Source organism: Canis lupus, chromosome 13, assembly GCF_003254725.2.
Source record: "Canis lupus dingo isolate Sandy chromosome 13, ASM325472v2, whole genome shotgun sequence".
Taxonomy (NCBI): Eukaryota; Metazoa; Chordata; class Mammalia; order Carnivora; family Canidae; genus Canis; species Canis lupus.
Window position 1 is genome coordinate 44,216,295 of NC_064255.1, and position 16,836 is coordinate 44,233,130.

Sequence of the window (16,836 nt, forward strand, 5' to 3'; positions counted from 1 at the left end):
AGTCAAATCTCAATTGGATATCCAGGTGAAGAATGCTTGCTTTTTCCTACAATATCCAAGAAACTTTACTAAAACTGTTCTTAGTCTCCAACTTGCACATTGCACCACTCCCACCATTGTAAACTCGTAACTGCTACCTGAGGGGAGGTGGGTGGGTGGGAGGGATGGGTGAAATCCGTGATGAGGACTCAGGAGTGCTCTTGTGATGAGCGCGAAGCGTGGAATCACTCTATTGCACACCTGAAACTAATAAAAACACTGTATACCAACTACTCTGGAATTAAAATAAACTCAGTAGCTCCAGACTAAGAGAATGAGTTTAGGGAAAAAGCCTTCAGAAGCTCAACTGCTCTTCCCCTTGAAAAAAATATATTCTGAAAAGTAAATTCCACACATAAAAATAAAATTATTTCGGGGGGGGAATTATTCCCTTAGCCTCATGCAAATCCTCTATTAGCATGCACGATTCAGAGCTCCCTGTGTGTTCTCAGGCTCTGCTAAAACAGAGCCCTGGTTGAAAGATAATGACATGCCAAAGGAGGCCACATCAGACACATCCGAAAAAGGATATGAAATTTATGAATAGGGGATGCCTGGGTGGCTTGGTGGTTTAGCGCCTGTCCTTGGCCCAGGGTGTGACCCCGAGGTCCTGGGATCAAATCCCACATCGGACTCCCTGCATGGAGCCTGCTTCTCCCTCTGCCTGTGTCTCTGCCTCCCTCTCTCTCTATCTCTGAGTAAATAAATACAATCTTTTAAATAAATAAATAAATCTCCTTTTGAACTCAGATAAGAATGTTTCTGAACTGGCAGGGGAAAAAAGTACAAACACTAAATATATTATGATATTCAGGCGCTATTACTTTGAAGCAAGCATAAGCTCAAGTGCTCACACAGGGCATAGCCAATTAGAGTCACTAACCCAAGGCAATCCTGCAAAGGGCAGAAAAATGACAACCGACCCTCCCGATAGGAGAGACCACGTGAAACGGGAGTCCCTAAACCTGATCTAAACGGGATTTCTGCAACTGACTGCTGCCATGCACAAAACTAAAGCCACAGGATCCTAGTTTCCAAAGAGTTAACCAGATTTTCATGAGATCTTAAAAAGACAAAACAAAAAAAGAAAGGAAAGGAAGGAGGAAAGAAAGGAAGAAAAAGGAAGAAAAGAAAGAAAGAAAAGAAAAGAAAGAAAGAAAGAATGAAAGAAAAAAGAAAGAAAAGAAAGAGAAAGAAAGAAAAAAAAAAAAAGAAAGAAAGAAAAAGAAAAGAAAGAAACCCTGCTGGCAAACCGATTCAGATTTCAAGGACTGCGTGAACCAAACCCAAAACTACAGGCTCAATCCTAACCCGGTGCAATAGCCTGGAATCGCTCTATCGCACACCTGAAACTAATATAAAACAAAACAAAACAAAACAAAAAAACCACTGTAGGCCAACTACCCTGGAATTAAAATAAACTCAGCAGCTGTAGACTAAAAGAACACCATCTAACTTTAAAATGGGCTTAGGGAGAAAAGCACTCAGAAGCTCAACTTGCTCCTCCCCTTGGGGAAAAAAAAAAAAAAAATATATATATATATATATATATATTCTGAAAAATAAATTCCAAACATAAAAATAAAATGATTTCTGGGGTAGGGGTAGGTATTCCCTTGGCCTCATGCAAATCCTCTCTTAGCAGGGACAATCCAGAGCTGCCTGTGTGTGCTCAGGCTCTGCTAAAACACAGCCACGACTTTTGGTCCTAGGGATTCAGAAGGTGGAAAAAAAAAAAAAAAAAGAAGAAGAAGAAGAAGAAGAAAGAGAAGACAGTGGTCAAGGAGGGAACCAAGGTGGAAGGGGCGCGCTGCGGGCCGCCTGGCCTGCGGGGTGCGGGGAGGGGGGGTCGCGGAGGCGGTCCGCGCAGGGGGAGGCGCGGCGGGGGCCGGGCTCACCGCACGCCGCGGGGGTCTGCGGGGCTCCGGGTCCGGCGGGGCCGCTCCGGGCCGAGCCCCCCGCCGCCGCCGGGCTCGCCGCTCCTCCCGGGCGGGGGCCAGGACCCGCGGCCCCCTTGCCTCGCCCTCCTCCGGCGCCGCGGAGGTAGATTCCATTCCCCGAAGAAGGGGCCGCCGCGGTGGCCCGTCCCCGGGCTCGGCCTCGGCCGCCGGCCACCGGGCGCCAGGAGGCTTCCATCCCTGCAGGGGGGAGGGAGAAAGGAACGCGGTGAGTGGCGGGAGCGTGAGCGCGGCGCGGGGGCCCCGAGGGCAAGGGCCGCGATCCAGGAGGTCGCGGCCGGGTCACCGGGAGGGCGAGTGCCCGTCCCCGCCGAGCCCCGGTTGTGGAGGACGGACCCGACAGCCCGAGGAGCGGGCCGGGCAGAGGCATGGAGCTCGGGGCGACGAGCACCCAGCGCCAGACACGGGGAAGCCGGGAACCCAAGGCGCCCGCCCGGCCTCTGGGGGAGCGCGGGGCCGACCCAAGTACGCACCGACCGAGCCCTCGGATCCCGCCCGGAACCAACTGCAGGAGCGGACCCCAAGGAAAGCTACGTCTGCTTACCGACGGCGTCCGCCCCCGGCGACTACAACTCCCAGAAGCCCGGGCCCGCTGCCCGCAGAACGCGTGGCATCAGCGGCCACTTCCTCATCCGGGAGTGTTTGGAAGGGGGCGGGGGGAGCGCAGGACGCACGCGCCGACTCGGAGCGAGGCTCCAGAAACTACAATTCCCGGCGTGCTCTGGGGCTTTGGGCGGGCTCGGGGCGGGGAGACGGCGCAAAGCTGGGAAGGTACAGGCGGGAGGTGGGAGGGGGCTGCCTAGGAGCATCCCAAACCCGTTTGGGTGTCAGGATCCTGTGTCCCCGGCCCTAGTTGACTTTCCTCCAGCTTTACCTTTGACCCGCGCTTTCAGGTGGCAGGGAGATTCTCACCGATGGAAATAAGCAATGGAAAGACTTCGGGGTCGGGGAGGAGGCAGGGGAGCGCAGCGGGGACGTGGCTGCAGCGGAGGGAGCATCCCTCTCAGCCCTAAAGCGACCCGGAGGGGGCGACTCCGTGTTTTAGGGTGTGCAGGCAGGTGTTCTGGAGGCTGGCCCGTGTTTACCTATGTGACAGCTCCCTAAAGTGGTTCATACTAAGGAAGGTAGTTAAGAACCGGGACCTAAGGCTGACTTCGCTGACTTTTCCGATAACATATAGATAGGTCGATAAATTTCCAAAAACAAAACAAAACAAACCCACAAAAAAACAAAAACAAAAACGGGGATCCATCTGGGATGGAGAAATGCATTGACCGCTGTTTGGAACTACACAGTCTTCATGCAACTCTCCAGCTTCACTTCTCTCTACATTAATAAATACCTAATGTTCGACTAGCATTTAGGTGCCAGGCACTATTTAAAGCATCTTATAGGACAGCCCGGGTGGCTTAGCAGTTTAGCGCCAGCCTTCAGCCCAGGGTGTGACCCCTGGGTCACGGGATCGAGTCCTGCATGGGGCTCCCTGCATGGAGCCTGCTTGTGTCTCTGCCTCTCTCTGTGTGTCTTTCATGAATAAATAAATAAAATCTTAAAAATAAATAAATAAATAAATAAATAAATAAATAAAAATAATAAAATAAAAAAAATAAAATCTTAAAAAAAAAGCATCTTATGTATTAACTAGTTAGATAATTAATTATTCACAATAACACTGTTTATTCCCATTTTATACCCAAGAACATGGAAGCACAGAGAGGTCAAGTAGCCCGCCTTTGCTCACACAGCTAGTTATTGCTATCAGTACTATTTTTCAGATTAGGAAACAGAGAGGATGTTCTTATTCAAAATCCTAGCAGAATCAGAATCAGAACTGAGTAATAGAATTCCTGGCCTATATTCTTAAGCACTATGCCATTTGGTTACTATATAAATGTACTTGATGCTTACTTTGAAATTCCAGTTACTTTTAGAGGACTTCATCAGTCCAATAACTCACATAATCAGAATTTTTCACCTGCCATGTTCTACAATGAAAATGTATGATCATAATAATAACTTTGGAATCAGAATCTTACGTGTTCTCTCACTTATGGAACCGTCGTGGTATGATAGTAAAGTTTTGCACTGGAAAGCTGTATATCATGCGAAGCCTGGGTAAATTGAGAACATTTTCAAAAGTGACTTGCTGTTATTTTTACCTTGAAATTTTAGATAATATTTGGAAGAAACGAGGTCTTTTGTGTTTATCAAAGGGGACAACACAAAATATAATTAGAGAGATAATTAAAATTATAAGGATCAATAAATATCATGTGCAAGTCCAATTAATTTTAATTCTTAAAGAGTACCCAGAGGAATAGCTTAAAAAAAAAAAGCTGAAAATATGAAGTGTTGGCAACAATTTGGAGCAACTGGAACTCTCATACTTACTGGTGGAAGTGGAATTGCTTCAAAGACTTTTGAAAAATGTTTGACAGTATCTACTAAAACTGAATATAACCTACTACTGCAGCACCATGACCAAGCAATTCCACTTCTGTATAGACACCTAAAAGAAATGAGTGCATAGTCCACAAAAATTCACATTTAAGGTGGCTTTATTCAAATAATCCAAAATTAGAAACAACCTTAATGTCCAGAAGAATAGAAAAATAAATGTATATCCATTTAATGTGGTATGTTCATATGATGAATATATATAGATTCATATATATATATATGAATGGGTGGATCTCAAAGACATCGTATTAAGCAAAAGAAGCCAGACAACAAAGTACTTACTTGTGGTTCCAATTTCATAAAGTTCCTGAACAAGAACTAAAAGCCAGATGAGGGGGATCCTTGGGTGGCTCAGCGGTTTAGCACCTGCCTTTGGCCCAGGACGTGATCCTGGAGTCCCGGGATCGAGTCCCGCATCGGGCTCCCGGTGCATGGAGCCTGCTTCTCCCTCTGCCTGTGTCTCTGCCTCTGTGTGTGTGTGTGTGTGTGTGTGTGTGTGTGTCTCATGAATAAATAAAAATAAAATCTTAAAAAAAAAAAAAAAAAGGCCAGATGAATGCTGCCTCTGATGGGTCGGAGGATTTTAACTGGGAAGAGGAATGAGGTATCCACCAAAGTGGTGGAAAAATTGTATCTTGATCTGTGTAGTAGTTTCATTTGTGTGTACACAGAAACAAAAACAAACAAAAAATATGTACATTTATGATTTGTGCAATTTACACCTCAATTCTTAAAAAAATCCTAAAATAAATATAGAAAAAATAAGATACCTGAATACTTATATTGTCCACCACTTTAAAAATGTGATTTAAGGGCACCTGGGTGACTCAGTTAAGTGTCTGATTTGAGCTCAGGTCATGACCTCAGGGTCCTGGGATGGAGCCCCGGAGTCAGGTACCCTGTTTGGTGGGGAGTCTGCTTCTCTCTCTCTCTCTGCCCCTCCCCCTGCTCGTTCTCACTGTCTCCCTCAAAAATAAATAGATAATATGTCTTTAAAGATGTGATTTAGTTATATTTATTTTCCCATTACTGATATATTATCCTGATGTGGATTCTTTTTGCCAGAGGATTCATACACAATCCCCCAACCACATTTATCCTCGATAAGTACATATATACTTAGGTAAACCCTGTGCCAGTTATCAATTTATGACCTCTCAGCTCCGGTTCACCCTTCAACATGTGCTCTGTAATAAAGGACAGAGTTCTTTTAAACATCTCCTCCGAGAGCATCACCTTAAGTTTTCCCAGCAGAGGGTGCTGGAGAGACACTGAGGAGAGAGAACTGTTTGGGTGAGTGTTTCCACCACCACATTCGCCACTGTCAGCAACCTTGCAGCCTGTGTCTGGAGGGACAGACCTCTCAACATGAAAACTGACCCCGAGGCCCCCTGCTCATTCCAGCGCCCTGAGCCACCATAGACTTTGCAACCCACAGCAAAGTCTACACCTGCCAGCATTCTCTGCAGACCAATAGTGCACTCCCCTGGGCCCCAGACTTCAGTCTCTGCAAGCCCACCTTACTGGTTCCTGCTCAGCTGCACGCCAGAGGGACAGAGGAACAGCTGTGTCCAGGACAAACCAACAAAATTCTCTGCTATCCAGTGAGTTGGACTATACCTTCTCAAATAAGATCTGAACCCCAGCCTTGGCGGGGATGGCAGGGCGGGGGGGGGGGGTGGGGGGTGGCTTTGAGGCCTCTCCTTTGGATACTCTCCATCAGCCCTAGAATACCATGTATTGTTTCCTTATGGTCATTCTTTTATCAAAGCTCATTCATTCTTTATATTAAACTTAACCTACTGTGTAGTTTCTATTCTTGATTAGGCACATACCTACATAGGCAGGTTAGATCAGGTTTAGATCAGGTTTCCTTGACATCCTGGATATGACCTAATCAAACCGACTGCAACAACAACAACAGAGACAAAAATGGTCTGGAAAACAGTATGGAGCTTCCTCAAAAGTTAAAAGTAGAACTACCCTACAGCCTAGCAATTTATCCACAGGACACAGAAATAGTGATTTGAAGGGGCACATGCACCCCCAGGGTTTAGAGCAGCAATGTCCACAATAGACAAAATATGGAGAGAGCCCAGATGTCTATCGACAGATGAATGAATAGAGAAGATGTGGCATGTGTATGCAGTGGAATATTACTCAGCCATCAAAAAGAATGAAATCCTGCCATTTCCACTGACGTGGATGGAACCAGAGTGTATTATGCAAAGTGAAATAAGTCAATCAGAGAAAGACAGACATTACATGATTTCATTCATGTGGAATTTAAGAAACAAAGCAGATGAACATAGGGGAAGGGAAGGAAAAATAAAATAGGATAAAAACAGAGAGGGAGGCAAACCATAAGAGACTCTTAACAATAGAAAACAATCTGAGGGGGGTTGGGGGATGGGGTAACTGGGTGACGGACAGTTGACGGGATGAGCACTGGGTGTTATACTATATGTTGGCAAATTGAATTTAAATAAAAATTAAAAAAAAAAAAACAGTAAGCTGTAGGAAGCCAGGGGAAGATGGCAGTTTGGAAAAGCTCTGGATGTGACAAGTCACCACGACGTTCAGGGTGTATCTTGAAGGTTGAGCTGAGCTGGCATTGGCAGCATTTGCTAACAGATTAGATGACAGGTTTGAGATGGAGAGTCCAGAAAAGATGACTCAGAGTTCTTCACCTGAGGCACTGGGTCGATGGCAGTGCCATGCTCTGCCATCGGGGGTATGGGGAAGAAACACATTTGGAAACAAGAAGTCATGAGTTCTGCTCAGGACACATCACATCCTCACGAAGAGTAAAATCCCCAGCTCCTCTCCATGCACAGAGCTGCTGGCCCCAGATGCGTGGCTCCTTCCGCATGAAATAGTTCAATTTGTGGGATATACAGACTAGGTGTCCACCGTTTAACCTGGTTCTGACACTGGCTGCCTGGAGGATGCAGGCCCCCGGGGTCCCACCCACCAGACTGCATCCGCACGCACTTTACGTGCCAGCCCCAAGTCTCATGTCACCTGTCCTTCTGGCCAACTAGTTATAAATCAGAGGTCCTCATGTCCCTCTCTTCATGTTCTGTAATTTGCTGGAATGTCTCAAAGAGGCCAGGGGCACACTTTACTTTTTATTACTGATCTATTATAAATGATACAACTAAGGAATAACCACATGGAAGAGATGCATGAGACAAGGAATGTGGCCAGGAGCACAGAGCTTCCATGTCTTCTCTGGGGCCCCTACTGTCCCAGCACCTCAATGTGGTTATAAGGCAGAAGTTTTACCAACCCCTTGGATTAGGTTTTTTACTAAGACATCATTATAGGGACGCCTGGGTGACTCAGTGGTTGAGCACCTACCTGACTTTGGCTCAGGTTGTGATCCCCAGGTCCTGGGATTAAGTCCTGCATGGAGCTCCCCAGAGGGAGCCTGCTTCTCCCTCTGCCTATGTCTCTGCCTCTGTGTGTGTGTGTATCTCTCAGGAATAAATAAATAAAATCTTAAAAAAAAAAAAAAGACTTCATTACATTGGCCTTGTTGATTAGATCATTGGGTGTTAGTGATTAACTCAACTTCCAGCCCCTCTCCTCTTCCCAGAGGTCAGGAGATAGAGCTGAAAGTTCCAAGTCTCTAATCATATGGTTTATTCCCTTGGCAACCAGCCCCCCTCTTTTGGGGGCTCTCCAAAAGTTACCTCGTCAACATAAATTCAGATGTGATTGAAAGGGGCTTGTGATGAATAACAAAAAAAAAATGCTTTTTAAAATTTTTTCACTCTGGAGCTGTCTAGGAGTCAGTGACAAAAACCAAATATCACAAAATATGCTCCCATAGCTCTTCTCACTTAGGAAACTACAGTGGTTTTAAGAGCTTGGGCCAGGAACCACAAACAAAGGCCAAAATACGTATTTCGTATTAAAGCACATTTACCAAAGGAGATACCAACTGCCTAGTTGGATTATACAAGTCTGGAGTTCAGAGGAGAGACTGGAGATATAAATTAGGGAGTCTTCAGCATAGATACTTATAAAGTGTCATGGGACATACGAGCTCACTTAGAGAGTGAATATTATGGCCATGAAACACTTAGGCCTTTAAAGATTCAATGAGGAGGGGAACCAAGGCAGGTGGAAGTCCAGATAAGTGACTAAAAGCCAAGAGTCTTGAAAAGCAAGTGAAGAAACACCTGGGGGGCTCAGGGGTTGAGCGTCTGCCTTTGGCTCAGGGCGTGATCCCAGGGTCCTGGGATCAAGTCCCACCTCAGGGTCTCCACAGGGAGCCTGCTTCTCCCTCTGCCTCTGTCTCTGCCTCTCTCACTATGTTTATCATGAATAAATAACTAAAAAACATTTTTAAAGAAGAAAGAAAGAAAGAAAAAGAAAGAAGAAAGAAAGAAAGAAAGAAAGAAAGAAAGAAAGAAGAAAGAAAGAAAGAAGAAAGAAAGAAAGAAAGAAGAAAGAAAGAAGAAAGAAAGAAAGAAAGAAAGAAAGAAAGAAAGAAAGAAAGAAAGAAAGAAAAAGAAAGAAGTGAAGAAGGTGTTTCAAGAAAGGCAGGGATCGTCTCTACGTAATATGACTGAGAGGTCCACTGAGTCTTGGACTCAGGACTGACAATTAGATTTGGCAAAGCAGGGTTCATCAGCGACCTTGATAAGAAGCTCCAGTGGGGTGACAGCAACACTTCACTGTGTCAGGTTCAAGGAAGAACAGAGAGAGAGAGAGAGAGGAACTCTGCAAAGACAATTCTAGAGAGAGTTCTACAGGAAAGGAGAGGAGAATGCGGTGTCGGCTGGAACCAGATACGGCGTCAAGCATCAGGTAGATGTTAAGATTTGAGCCAGGGCACACTGCAGGGGACAATCCACAGGGAGTGGAGGGATGGTAAAGCATGTTGGGGGGCAAGGGAAGGGGGAGATCCTTGTAACAGCAAAGTCCTGGAGTAAAAGAGAGGGCTTGTGCACAAGGGGAAGACGTCGTGTCTCCGACAGGAATCTGGAGCACCTGCCCGGTGTAACAGACTTATCCTCAGACGTTCTTCAGCCTCACTCCCTTGCCTGCTGCTGTAGTGGCAAGACCCTGAGGTGCAATGTGGTGCCAGGGCACCGTTCGGGGCATGAGACTCTTCTGGAGGCTAGGAGGCTAGGAGGCTAGGCACTCCGGGCCTAAGATCCAGGCCTCCTAGCGTTCAGCTTGGCTGTAACCTCTGAGTCATGGAACCAAGATAGGTTTTCCCCTTCTCTCAGCCCAGAGTTCAAATCCAGAAGAAATCCCAGTTCTGAGCAAACTCAATACACCTTGCAAAATGTTCTTGCCATTCATCTGTGATCTAGTAAAAGATTCACCATTTCTCTATGTTGAGAGGAGATTCTCCAAAACCAGAAGAGAAATCCCTGAAAGTAGTGCTGACGTTCAGATATCCCCTCTTAAAAAAAAAAAAAAATAGATAGGCCGGGAGCAGGATACTTCACTAGCTCATGACAATCTCAGGAAACAACAGATTTATCCGGGCAGGTATCCTATACATGGGATATATATAAAATCAGGGCCTCTCTTGCTAAAGGAAGACAGGTATTCCTGCTGGACTTTTATGTTATTTTACCTATAATGCATATTATGTACTAAAATATATTGTTCAGATTTATATTATTATGTATTGCATACGGTATATATTACACTATTATTTTACAGCTATTGTATATGGGCTAGACCACGTATATAATATTATATATCCCATAGTAAAAACTATGTTGTTTCAGCCTCTCTTGCTCTTAGGTGTAACCACACAACTAAGTTTTCATCAACCAGACCTAAGTGGAGGTGGAAAGCTTCCCGAACACAATGGCCTTTGTCTTATCTTCCTCTTTCCTGATGCCTAATGTGTGAATGGGGTAGAAGGTGGATGAGCCATCTCAGGCGGTGAGGTGGTCTCGGGAGAGGAGACCTGGGGAATGAAAGGTAGATCTGTCAAAATGCCCAGTTAGGAGCTAATATCCCTGAAGACGTCTTTGAAAAATGTCACAGCGGCCCTCTTCTGCCTCTGGACTCCAGCACAAGAGGTAAATATAGATCCATCATGTCGAAACCAGTTCCTGAATTCTACTGAGTCATTATTATCTTCCACTGGCAGCAGAACCCACTTCTAGACTCATGTGATACACAAATAACCCAGTTTTGTGGAGGCAGGTTGGTAATTTGATTTCAACGAATGTGACATAGACCTGTAATCGAAAGTCATTAAAAGAATTGGAAAAACATTCCAAAGGTAATGAGATGGCTGTCAGAGAATCGACTCATTAGCTTAAAAGAGGTGATCAATTTTTAATTCCTTGAGGCCTTTGAAAGTGCTTAGACATTATTGTCAGAGATTATTCATGGGAGGTCAGCAATAGCTCACTCGACATCTCAAGTTCTCTTCTGGGCTTGTTGTTGGATTATTCTGCTGCATTTATTTTTCCAGGGTTTGCATCAAAACTGTGATACCAGAAACGTGGTAGCTAGTTCCTAATATGGAGTGACGGTGTGCTGTACACCGCCTAATGCTCCTAAAATAGTAGAACTCATTTCCACAGTCACCGGGTTCTCTCAAAGGAAGAAATAAAATCGGAGAAGTCCAAGTTCTGAGTAGATTTGATGCACCTTGCAAAACATTCTTGCCATTCATCTGTGATCTAGTAAGAGACTCACTATTTCTCTGAATGTGTGGAAAGAAAATCTTCTAAGAACCAGAAGGGAAGTTCCTGCAGATGAGGTTGACATTCAGATTATCACTTAAAGATAGAGAGAGAGAGACAGAGATGGAACCATCTGGCAACAAAATGATTCATCAGTACATTATTTTTCTCAAGGAATAACAGGCAACCACTCTAGATAAGCTCTGTTCCGTTCCTGGTGACAGCATGGTGAGGACTTAAGGTCTTCATTTTTTACATAAAGAGGCTTCGAGAGCCTTTGCTCTTGTTTATTTTTCCCTCACCTTCCCCATTACATGATTTTCCCCCCTCTGTCTAATTTAAAGGGAATGCCTCTTCCGGGCAATCGTACTTATCCTTCTCTGGAAGGTTGCCTCCCGCCTCCCACCCTGCGAATGGCCAGTAGGGACCCATTAATTAATCATTAAATCAATTTAGTAATTTGCAACAAGCATTTTTCTTTCCAAAAGAACTGAAATAGAAGAGATACAAGAGAATGGTATGCATGGTGTAAGGGTAAGTATTCCTTTCTGAAAGGTTTGTTGCCGCAGTTTCCTGGATCACAATTACAATGCATTTCACGTGGGCCATTTATTATGGGTCATAATAATTAGGGAAGTTTGAACAGACTGACCCAGAAACTGTTACCCTCACTCTTGTACCTGGCCTTTCTCTGCTCAGAAATATTTTTTTCTTCTTTTCCTAAAAACTCTGCTTAATGATTCAGTGCTGAGGACCATTGGTTCCCCTAGTGAGAATAGCCTTCCTGGAGTTTTGGTACCACGGTGTCTGTTGTGTCTTACATGCACAGCAAACAGGAAAGTCCAAACAGTAGAGCAAAATCAGAGGCTGCTGGGTCACTCTGCTTACCTTATAATTGGCTTTAAGATTAGAGGAGCTTTAAGGCCTCTTTCCACAGTAAGGCTGGATATTCCTTTTCTCTTAGTGCTCAGGGACAGGTCTAAGGATAATCAGCTTCAGAAGGAACTTTATAGATGAATTAATCAGTGTTAAGGCTTTTCATTCTCTCTCTCTCTCTTTTTAAAAAAATATTTTATCTATCTATTCATGAGAGACACGGAGAGAGGCTGGCTCCCTGTGGGGAACCTGATGTGGGTCTTGATCCCAGGATCCCGGGGTCACTACCTGAATGACCTGAGCTGAAGGCAGACGCCCAACCACTGAACCACCCAGGTGCCCCCTTTCCATCCTCTTCAAAATCATCAGGTGTCTGTTTGTTGATGCTGCTGCTGGGTTTTGCTTTGTTTTGTTTTGTTTTAAGCATATCTCTCCCAGCCTTTGTCTTTTTGTACTGGAGGCCTATGCTCCGTCCTGCATCTCTGTTTATTCCCATATCACCCTTATACTCATTCTTGAGACCCCATCCACCTGTAATAAAATATATTCAGGGATCTCTAAACAGAAGTGCATACAATTTTGTAAGTTTAGATGTCTCATGATTTTCTAAAAGACAAGAGAATGCTGCTTCTTAAAACTTCCTAAAGAAACCCTACCTTTTTGTGATTTGGGGGGGTAATTCCTCCCTGGAACATTACAGGCTACAAAACTCCTTATGTAGGCTTTTACTGTATTTGATTGCTTAAAGCGAATTATTGGATTTATCTCTACTGAAGTTCATCCATTGGTTCTTAAGATAATATTTAAACATGTTAGGTATAACTGGTCCCATCAGGATCAGTATGTGGAAAATCTATTTATTCTTACCATTTATTGTATGATCTTGTTTTAAATGTCATATGCAATTTAATTAATAATCACCGTGGTTATGATAAATTCTTGAAAGTTCAAACAAGTGATATTTACTGATTTCCTTTCACCCACAAATCTACTTACAGCTCAAATAGGTGATTTAGTTACGGCTTTCATGTTCCTAGAGATCATGTAATCCGAAGACAGCAATCTTAACTGGGCTCAGGGAGCAAGCACTCAATCCACATTGTCAACACCTTTAGCATACATATTTGATTGCAGATAAGTGTTTGAAATATGGTTAAGTTATATTATGTATTTTTAGATCCTTTGTGATTCATTTTTGACCATCTTCTCCGAGCTGACAGGAAGCAGAGGCTCTCTGGTTTGGCACGCAGGCCAGGAGAGCAGGCTCCCTCTTCAGGTAAAAAAACAGAAATGAAACCAGGTCAGTGGTGGTAAACCAAGAGGTCTATAGTATGAGATTCAGAACCAAAATTTTAATTAAGAATCTCTAAAAGGAGAGGAAATAGCCATCATTTCAGCTCAGTAAAGAACAACTCTCACTTTTCTGTCACTGGAAAGTCCTGTCTCTCTTTAATCAATGAGTTTCAAGTACCCAATTATCTTAGACATAAAAATAAAAAATATATATAATTGAAGTAAATTTCATGTTACTTTATTGTGGTATGCTTTCTCGGTAATTTTATATATTTTGTGCTTTGGGGGCAATTTGACACTGTATCTGAACGAAGCAATGGAAACACCCATAAGTAGATCTACTAATTACCAGTACTTTTTGCAAACAAAGAAACAAGGGAGAGTGATTTCCTCCTTTCGGAAATGAGTGGGAAAAAAATTACATTCCTGTTCTCCAGCCTGCTGCTAATGGTAGGCAAACGTTCATCCCTTGTGCCCTGGTTGTCTCATTGGTCACTCTTCCAAGAATAAGCAAGGAGGCCACTGAAGGATACCACAGAACTCCATGGATTTTGGTGCCACCACAATACTGTGCTCCTGGGCATCATGAATCTTTGTGACAAACCCAGGAAACAGGCTCACTGATCTCTGAAGAACTAACTCAAGTAACTTCTTGGACCAAGTCCAACTGGCTAATGCGCAACCCAGATAGAACAAAAATGAACCCAACTAAAAAAGAGGAGACATTGGCGATCTGACAAGAAACGCAGTATCAACTCTTTTAAAGGGCCAACATTGTCAGGATAGTGAGTGATTTTGTGGTAAATTGCTATTTTCGGAACCCCAAAGGAATGCATTGGTGAAAAATGCATTCTTTCACCTCTAACTCATCAGGAAACCAAGAGCCAGACCTGCAGTGTAATTCTAGCAAGTATTGTCTCGAATGTACTCAATATGCAGTCTGACTAGTTTAAAGTGAAAACATACAGAGAACAGACATGTTATCACCAAGTAGAGCCCGTAAAGCACTCAACTCAGTCTGTGTAGAAAGCAATCGAGTACAGCCTTTTAAGCCAAGTAAACACTGGACCAAGGGTCAAAAGTCCAGGCCTTGTCCTGAACTAGCTGTGTGAATTTACTTACCTCCTCTACTCTTTTCTCCTTCATTCGAAGCAGTTCAGATCTACCAAAATTGTAGAGAGAATGCATGTATTTGCATGCAGGTGTGTCAGGTCTTAACATTTGGATTTATTTCCTTCAAATGGTTTTTGAAAATTTGAGATATCACAGACTGTGGAAGTCCTCAGAAGTCTCACTCTCCCTCCCACCCTGTTCTCTCCAGCCCCCCCAAGTGTAAGCCCTGTTCTGACTCCTGCTCATAACAGGCATCCTCCTGCCTGTTAATCAAACTGTTACACCAGAGGTGCAGATCCACAAATGCTGCTCAGTCTTGTGCTGTGCGTTTGTAAACTTTCTACAGAAGATATTATGTGGACATGCAAAAGTCAGCATGAAGGCAGGGGTTAAGGGCAGGCACCCTGAAGCCTTGTCGGGGTTCAGGGAGCAGTTGTTCCACGTCCTTCCCGTGAGTGGTGGGCAAATTACTTTAACCCTCTGTGCCTGCCTTTCCTCCTCATCTTTTAAACCAAAAACACAGTGGAAGCTATCTTATAAGTTTTCACAAAGAATAACTGCATCTTTGTACAGTGCCTGGCACAAACTAAACCCTAATGGTCTCTGTTATTATCCAAACGTTTTATATAATTCCATTATTGGAATTTATTCCAATTTATGTAACTAGCCTCCTCTTGATGAACACTTAAGCTGTTTCCAATTTTTTTCTATTATAAACATTCTTCAACATCGCTCCTGTTGTATGCGCGGCCAAGTTTCTGTAGTGACGATACCAAGGAATGAAATTGCTGGGTTTTAGATCAGCCCCACCTTGGCTCTAGCGGGTATTAGCATATGGCTCTCCAACATACGGTCAAGATCCCCCTGTTATTCCAAATTCTCAATACTCTATATCCTCACCAATTTCAGTGCTTCCTAATCATCTTTTCTGTATTTGTGAAATGAGAAGGGGTGAATTAGATGATCTCTGGAGTCGTTTTGCATTTTCTACATCTTCCAATTTCCTTCCCATGCATTTCCCACTTTCTCCCTTCACCTAGAAATAAACTCACGAACAGCAAGCTTTTCTTTGGAGTTGAAAAGCCTGATGTTTGGTATTTTGCATTCTTAACAGTCTATAAAGATACCCAAAAATACCATTTCTCTAGTCATAGGAAGAATATTACCTAAATTGACAGTGTCCTAGCCAGGCATACTTCCAACACTGTTAAAACAGATCAGTGGTTTCCACACTTTTTAAAGCAACAGACTTTTATTTTAAATAAAAATATAACCTGAATTTCAATATAAATGCTGATTCCTCCCCTTTTTTCTTTTGCTTACCTCGAATACATATCTTACAGAGTGATGAAAAGCTTCTTGTAATTTAATTGTCGTTATTGCTTTGTTGAACTTTCTGAAATTAAGAAGTACTAAAATGCTTCCATTTATCTTGCTTCATCCATTAAATTTGCATATGAAATTTTATTTGATCATGTTTTAATTTTAGGCTGGCATATAGTGTGCTATGCTAAAATCTTCTGGAAATCTTCATGTTGGGCGGGGGATGCCCATTATTGCCGAAGAACTCTGATTTTACTACCTATATTTTCTGTGAAGAGAAAGAATTTTAAACTGTGAAGGTTGTAATTATAGACCAACATTGCCACCTGATGGTAAGAAGTTGAATCACATCATATTTCAAGTTGGAAAAGTTGGGGTTTTTAAAAGATGCATGCAGTCTTGAAGTGATCTATTCCTATGAGAAAATTACATTATAGGTGGGGGTGTGTGTGTGTGCAGAGTAAACAGATCCACTGGCAAGACTCTGATTGGGTTTCTGCTCCCTCATTGACCTGCCATCAATGAGTCCCAGAACTCTCTTATCTGCTCGCAGATGCAGTTACTAACGACCTTCAGATTGTAACCAGCCCTCCCTTGTCCTTATATCAAGCCTGTCATAATCTTAATATGTTAAGACAGCTCGTTGGAGTCTGGAATCAGTCTGGAATCTGGGTAGTTTTTGGACTACCAAAAGGTGGGATTCGCCTTTGGCACTCACTTGTACCCAGCTCGGCATCCTTACCATGAGTCTCTCGAAAGCCCCATATTTCCTGTTTGTTTGTTTGTTTGCTTAAAAAAGATTTCGGTATGAAGCCAGAAGCATTGCATTCCAGGGCTCTGAACTGGAACCTCGCCACCACCTGTCTGAGCCTCCACCTGGAGGAGTCACGGAAAAGGAATTGGCTGAGCCTTCCTGACCCCAAGTCTTTGAATCAAGAATCTGCCACCTGTCCAATATAAGTATCGGAGAGACTCCCAGAGCTCTGGGTCAGAGTTCATCAAGTCGAAACCCTGGGATGTCTCTAGTTGAAATCAGACTCAAAGTACCCACCCTCCTGGATGCTGTGACCAGGGCTGCTTCTCCTTGGGAGCGAGGCCCT

At 43.7% G+C, this 16,836-nt stretch overlaps 1 protein-coding gene across 2 annotated transcripts in view; it reads right to left on the reverse strand.

Annotated features, from left to right (window-relative positions):
* The window catches only part of NFXL1 (nuclear transcription factor, X-box binding like 1), a 71,600-nt gene extending 68,983 nt beyond the window's left edge, over positions 1-2,617 (reverse strand). Inside the window, exons 1-2 of one of the 2 annotated variants that reach the window (XM_049092938.1) lie at positions 2,542-2,617; positions 1,938-2,177 (exon numbers count right to left, since the gene is read on the reverse strand). In XM_049092938.1, coding sequence (XP_048948895.1) covers positions 1,938-2,175 — 238 coding nt within the window. In that variant the 5' untranslated portion in view covers positions 2,176-2,177; positions 2,542-2,617. Of the gene's footprint in view, positions 1-1,937; positions 2,178-2,470 lie in introns of both variants that reach the window. The other variant, XM_035714959.2, reaches the window with a different exon arrangement.
* Between the last annotated feature and the right edge of the window lie 14,219 nt (positions 2,618-16,836).